The following is a 6606-nucleotide window of genomic DNA, read 5'->3' on the forward strand; positions in this document are numbered from 1 at the left end:
GCGCCATTTGCACTGACCCACCCCCGCTGGGCACGCCCAAGGAGCGCCAGTCGTCTTATCTGAACCGGTTTTAAAATTTATTGCATTTTTCCCCCCTCGGGACGCCCCGCGGCCACCCGCCATCTCCCCCCGCTCCCTGCCCCGTGTTCCGGGCCGCACCGCCCTGGGCAGAAAGAGCCCGCCCCTGCCCGAAGCTCATTGGCGGGCTCCGCCTCTGCCCGAAGCTCATTGGCGGGCTCCGCCTCGCCAGCACCCAATCGCGAGCTAGAGTGATCGTCATGGCGACAGTAGACGCCGGGCGGCAGCCATGGCCGCCTACAGGCCCGGGGTGCTCATCGGCAACTGGGAGGAGGACGCGCGTTTGGAGGAGGTAGTGGTGGGGCTGGGGCCGGGCCCTTCTCCCCTCTGGCTCCCGGAGAGCCCCCCCTGTCTCTTCACCTCGCGCTGTTTCCCCCAAATTCTTTAAATTCTGTTTAAATCCGAGATTGCGAGTGCTGGGTAACATGTCTGCCCCCCCTCTCTCCTTTGCAAACAGGACCGCTTGAGGGACTTCATGCATAAAAGAGAACGAGGAGAACTTTTAATACAGAAAATAAACAAACTTCAAGATAATCTTTTGAAGAAGGTAATTTTTTAAGAGGGTAATGTCAATCCTCTACGACTCCACATGGAATGGCACGGCTGTTATTAGTGTCCTTTATGCATTGAGAATGCTACGGATAAGCATTTTAGATGCTAAAATACTTCCGATATTATGTTCAGATAATTCTGTAAAAAATAACGTGTATTTTAATTTAGGTACAGCTGTCGGTGTCAAAGGATGGATTTATTCATTTTGGAGATACCGTGATGCTTTTGAACCCAGACAACAAACCCTCAACGGAGAATTACCCTGGAGCGTGCCGCAGTCTGACTTTGGCGGTTAATCTGGATGAGATATCCATATATTCGGCCGCATCGTTGCAAGCCCCTTGTGGAGTTAGTGCAGTCGAGAGCGTGGACCCTGCGGGTCGCAATACTTTTTGTATTTTAAGGTTTGGTACTTTATTCTGAGCTGTTTTCAATTATTAAGCTGTGAATAATTCCAAGGAAGTTTAAATCGGCTTAGAACTGGTGTGAAAACAGAATCCAGTTCACCGTATCATTTGGTAAACTCTGCAGCTGTTTTTAATGCAGTCATATTTCAGCTGTAGAATACAAAACGTGTCCAAAAAGCACTTAGCATTACTACTCGTTCTCCTGCAAATAAGGTCTCTGAAGCAGAAATTCGTGTCAAGGCTTTTGCTGCACATGAAGTGGACAATGCTTCTGTTGTCCTAAAATACCTCTTAACCAAACAGCATATTCTGTCTCTCAAAGGGATATTTAATTCCCGCTGTTTGTGGGAGAAAAACCAGAAGAACAGGGTCCTGCTCAATGATGGAAGGCTCTGCCTGAGTACATGTATTTAACAATAATAATAATAATAGTGCAGAAGAGTACAGACTAACCCATATAATCCTGATTGAGCAAAACACTTCAGGTTAGCCATAAGAAAAAATTTTGATGCCAAATGCATAATCTAGGCCTTCTAGAACTGCAACCAAAATATTTTTGCTTAGCTGCTGTCTGATCTTAAGAGTCATTGGCACGAAATGCTATCAATTCCCTTGCTAACTGACTACTAACTTCATCTGCTACATAAGTTTTCTACCCTGAATATACTTAGAAAGCCTAGCACTTAATTTAGTGATTCTTTAATGTAAAATGCCAAAATCATTCTGGAAATAGGGATATACTAGCATGTATTCCGATGTAATGAAACAAATTATTGAACATCAGTTACATATATTACCTCCAACATATGTTAAGTTACAGACAAACACAAACACACACTGTTCTACTTCTAGTCTGTGATTTTTCAGATGCTTGTATTAAGTATATTTTAGAGAGGGCTTCAGTCCTGAATTCCCATTGATTTTTCATTGGACGTTATCTTTCCAACTTGCACGTTAATGAATATGTGATAAAAAGTAATCGATACAGTCTGTTTCTATTCTATCAAGTATTTTAACCAGTAAGTCAAGTATGAAATGTCTTTTCAGTTAAGATATTTTACCTATTTTTAAAGGAAAACTTAGTATGAAGTGTTGCCACGAGACCTAATTATAGCCAAAACAACAACAACAAAACATAAAGCTGATTCCTTCAATGTCTCTCTCTTCTTTTTTACAATTTTAACAGTGTTGATGGAGGTGCAGTGGATGAACCGATTAGATTCGGGCAAAAGTTTGTTCTTGGGACAACAGGAGGGTTTTCTGACCAGATGGTGAGGCAATAAAGTTGCAAATGACAATGGTAGCATACACTGATAGTGTGCATTTAATTACCCCATATATTTATGTAAAGCTGTACAGTGGTTCGGCATCTTAGCTTTACAGAACAGATTCAGAATCGTACATAGATCGAGATAAGCAATACCTATTAGAAAGTTTATGCAACTTACCTGAGATGAGGTGTGCAGGCCAAGGGGACTGTCAGCCAGAACGACTGGATAAAGGAGATTTTAAAAAAGAAAAGAAAAAAGGAAATAAAAATTAGCTTGTGAATCATGAAATAATTAATTGTTAGAAGGAGATTTTTTTTTTACTTTTTGTTTAAATAAATCCAAAATGACAAGACTTTATTTCTTGTGAAGATAAATCTACAGCAGGTATATGAAGTAGCATAGTATCCTATCATTCTAAGGGAGCAGATTTCTTAAATCTTAACATTGTTTCCCTCTGCAAGTTAGAAGCAAATAAGACATTACAGGTTACATATGCAATCAAGATACATCACCACAACTTTGAAAAAATTTTCCCTCTCGACGACTACTTTGATGAGAAAGAGTCTTTGGAATGTAAACTCAAATTTAAATTAGTATTCACCAGTCTGCATATAGAATAGTTCTCAACAACATAGAATTATGTGTTTTGTATGTATTGCTTTAGCTTGGCAGACTGATTTTTCAGGAGCTGAAAGTTTTTTGTGTTGAAAAACATTTTTTTAAATTATGTGTCTTGTATCTGTTATATTTATACTGTCCTTAATATATGTTTTTATTTACAGTTATATCTAGCGAGTGACCACAAATCATTTATAAGATCTGCTAAAAAATCTCAACTTCAGCAAGTATTTTTGACAGATGAGCTTTCCTATTTGACTCGCTGGCAAGCTGTCTTCTTGGATCCACAGCTGCGTCTTGAAAATGAAGGATTTCCAGTTCCCGTAAGAAATTAAAACTGTAGAAAATGTCATGAAGATTTAATTGAAACACTAGATGGAGTACTGAGAAAAAAGTTGTGTCTGTTTTATTTGCATATTTTCCTTATGTAAGTTCTGACCTGTGATTTTAGGAAGAGGGAGGGGGAAGGAACAATCTCTTTAACCATGGCATCTGCATATACAACTGTTAGGTTCTAGTGTTCGTTTTGAGGTCAACTTGTTCTGTTTTTCTGATCAGAGTTTTTAAAAGGTTGACATTGTCATGTTGTGAGGATGCAGTACTTGGAATCTGCTTTTCAGGACTTCTGAGCACTAAATTCCATTTCTAATGTTAGGAGCTATGATTAGTTAAGAACTCCTGTACATTAAATTTAGCAGTTTTAAAAAACTCCATGGCATCTGAATAAGTGGAAGCTTTTCCAAATGAGGGTTTTAAAATTTGGAAATACATGAAGCAGAGACAGTATTTTCCTGTTCCACATAACTGCTAGGCTTCCTGAAGTGCTGGGTGTGTAGCAAAATATCATAACTATAACTGTTCCTCTACAGCCTTGAACTGTGACTCATTTACATGAATCACCTCACTAATGAACACAGTCAAAATTATGTAATTGTCAAAGACAACATTCTTTTTCACAGTAGTGGTAAATGGAGGCGACTAAAATTTAATTCTGTTATACATAAAAAATCGCAAATGGATTTAACATAAAGGTCTGTTTCTACGTTGTGTCCCCAGAGCATCTGGATGTCGCATACAGCCAATATCAATTGTAAATGGAATTACCCTGATGGCACAGGCTACTGGAATGACTCTCTACTAGCTTGAATTTTTTTTTTTTTTATTTGAAGTGCCCAGCACAAGGGAGTGGAATAGAATGTGTTGGACTGGAGAATGTGTCTGACCTGAGGGCCAAGCGTTTGGCTGGTCTGAGCTGTTAAGACAGTTGTGTTGAGAACTGATGGGCTGTAAAATATCACACTATCAACGTACAGCAGTCTCAGAGTGATACAGAGCAGTAAATAAAAGCATTTAATTTGAATAAGAATAGTTAAAATTAGTGTAAAAATGTCTTTCAAGTATCTGCGCTTGTTGTCTTTTTTCCAGGCAGACTCCAAAATTATTATTACTCATTGCCACACTAATCGGAGCTTAGCCGTTCCAAGGAAATTTTGGACAAGGTAAGAATATTTTGTACCTGGCAGGGATATGCATAATGATGTGTTAACATCAAGAACTACTGTAAGAAGCAAGATAGATGCTTTAGGAATGTACTGAGGAAATGGAAAAGAACGCAGAATGCACATTCTCCTTTCCCTCATTTTATTTCTGGGCTATGTGTGCCACTGCGATGCTACAGACACACAGCTCAGCCTTACTTGGTTTTTTTTTCCTTTTAATTCATATCATATCATGCTTCTAGCCTTCTCTAGTTTCTCAGTGGTTCTCCCTTTGAATATATTGAGCAATTACAGTTTGATTATTTTTTTTAAGAAAAAAAAGGTATACTAAGAAGTATAAGGAGTAAGAGAGCTAAATAAAAACACACTGCATCAAACTGTATATTGCTTAAGTCTGTATGAATCAAGCTCTCAACAAATTGAAATTAGTCCAACAATTGTTTGATGCAGTGTGTTTTTTGCATGCATTAAATGAATATTAATTAAGCATTGTTAAGGAGTATACCAATTGTTTCCCATTAAATTCTGAGCAAGATCTGACAGGATTTGTATCAGATTTTTGAAGATGAAACAAGGTCTGAAAAGTTTGAGGCTGAAATAGTTATTAAATAGCCAGTCTTCCTCTATCAGAGAGAAACAGCAATTGAGAATGGTGATGAGAACCTAACCAGGTCAGGGGCAGCTTTAGCTCTGAAGCTAGAAAGGTGGCATTTCCCTTTGATTTCAAATTCCTAAATTATTCGTAGGAAACAAAGTGAGCTATTGTGTTTCTTGTAAGGGTCTGATATTTGAAAGTACATGGTGGTATTTCTGGGTAAGTCAAGAGAAATATGAGAAAACCTTGAACAATTTACAAATAATGCAGATTTGCTGAATTTGTGTATATATTAATTCCTCCTGCCCATCCCTTTGTCTTTGACTTTGCAGGTCTTATTTTGGAAAAGAATATGAAGTAACTTGTCACACTTATCTGGACTCCCATAAGGCTGAAGAAGATAAGAATTACTGGGTAATAGTTACTGGAAATCCCAGCAATGAGGGTGGTACAATGATTGATAGACCCAACCCTCACCCAGGCGAGATCAGAAAGAATGAATTTTGTGAAGAGACATAGAATATAAAAATCCCAGTACAGCTGACAGTTGATGAGATTCTGATTCTTGGTTTGTTTTTTTTTCTGTTCAGATTTTAGTTTTAGAGATGCTTCTTTTAAAAATGGAAATGAAAGTCTACCACTAGCAATACTGCAAAATCTCGTTAACTCATCAAGGTTATACGGTGGGCAAAACTAGTAAAATTTGATGAACCATGCACAACATCAAAAATTAATGAATCAGGAAGGGTTCATTCCCTCATTTTCACATTTACTGGTGAAAAAAGTTGTCAGAATCCAGGAAATCTAATATATTTTCACTACCTTACTGGCCTTCAGAGTATATTTAACCAATTCTTCCAAAACCAAACCAAACCAGTGTCACACTTTTTAAAAGGATGAGTGTACAGTTTCCAAAACACTGTAAACCAAACTCATGCAAGCTATCATGGGATACTTTGACATTTAAAGTTCATCTGAAAGGAAGTTGGTTGTTGAGCTTGTTCCATGGTCTGTCTAGCACAACGTTGCCAATTATTAAGAAATCACAATTGAAGTCTCTCTGTCTTGAGATTGGCTTCAGATTTATGGAAATTAATTTAAAACAGTATACACTGAGGTTTTTTACCTTTGTCCATGTATTCTAAAGATTTAAATGTCGAGTAACCAAGAACTTGAACACACTGATACAGACTAGAGACTTCTGACAGCTTTATCCATGCATCACCATGTTCCATTAGCCTCCCACCCTCAGAATTTTTCAATCTATAATCATTTCTACCAAGTTTGACAGCAAGGTAAAATTGTCAAAGCAAATTAAGCCCCTACAAGTTTCACGAAAATAAGTACCAAAGTAGAAAAAGAATAAGAAACACTGAAAGATTATCCACTAAGAAAAGGATTGTAGTCTATGTGCATACCTAATTAGACATCAGAGAATCCACATGAAAAAAATGGCCCGAGAATGGTAAGAATTTCAGCTGGAACTCATATTTTCTTTTACAACAAAATCAACCAAGCATGAGATGCAAAAACATGGGAAACAGATGTCATTACTTCACAGTTACCTGTCTTTATATGGAAGCTGA

The 6606-nt window shown here is 38.0% G+C and overlaps 1 protein-coding gene across 2 annotated transcripts; it reads left to right on the forward strand.

Annotated features, from left to right (window-relative positions):
• The first annotated feature begins 307 nt into the window (after positions 1 to 307).
• On the forward strand, positions 308 to 5539 carry CFAP161 (cilia and flagella associated protein 161). Of its 2 annotated transcripts, XM_086620515.1 has the most exons (7): positions 308 to 370; positions 536 to 625; positions 799 to 1034; positions 2224 to 2308; positions 3091 to 3249; positions 4352 to 4425; positions 5353 to 5539. In XM_086620515.1, exons 1-7 carry the CDS (start codon positions 308 to 310, stop codon positions 5537 to 5539), a joined length of 894 nt encoding a protein of 297 aa, XP_086476641.1. The 2 variants fall into 2 exon arrangements, with proteins under 2 accessions (XP_086476641.1, XP_086476642.1); XM_086620516.1 differs by lacking the exon at positions 536 to 625.
• Positions 5540 to 6606: the final 1067 nt, after the last annotated feature.

Source organism: Tauraco erythrolophus, chromosome 14 (genome assembly GCF_009769465.1).
Source record: "Tauraco erythrolophus isolate bTauEry1 chromosome 14, bTauEry1.pri, whole genome shotgun sequence".
NCBI classification, from domain to species: domain Eukaryota; kingdom Metazoa; phylum Chordata; class Aves; order Musophagiformes; family Musophagidae; genus Tauraco; species Tauraco erythrolophus.

Coding starts and splice junctions, on each gene's coding strand:
- CFAP161 (XM_086620515.1), top strand. CDS start 308: ATGGCCGCCTACAGGCCCGGGGTGCTCATCGGCAACTGGGAGGAGGAC. Junction 626..798: donor AAGATAATCTTTTGAAGAAG/GTAATTTTTTAA, acceptor ATTTTAATTTAG/GTACAGCTGTCGGTGTCAAA. Junction 4,426..5,352: donor CCAAGGAAATTTTGGACAAG/GTAAGAATATTT, acceptor TTGACTTTGCAG/GTCTTATTTTGGAAAAGAAT.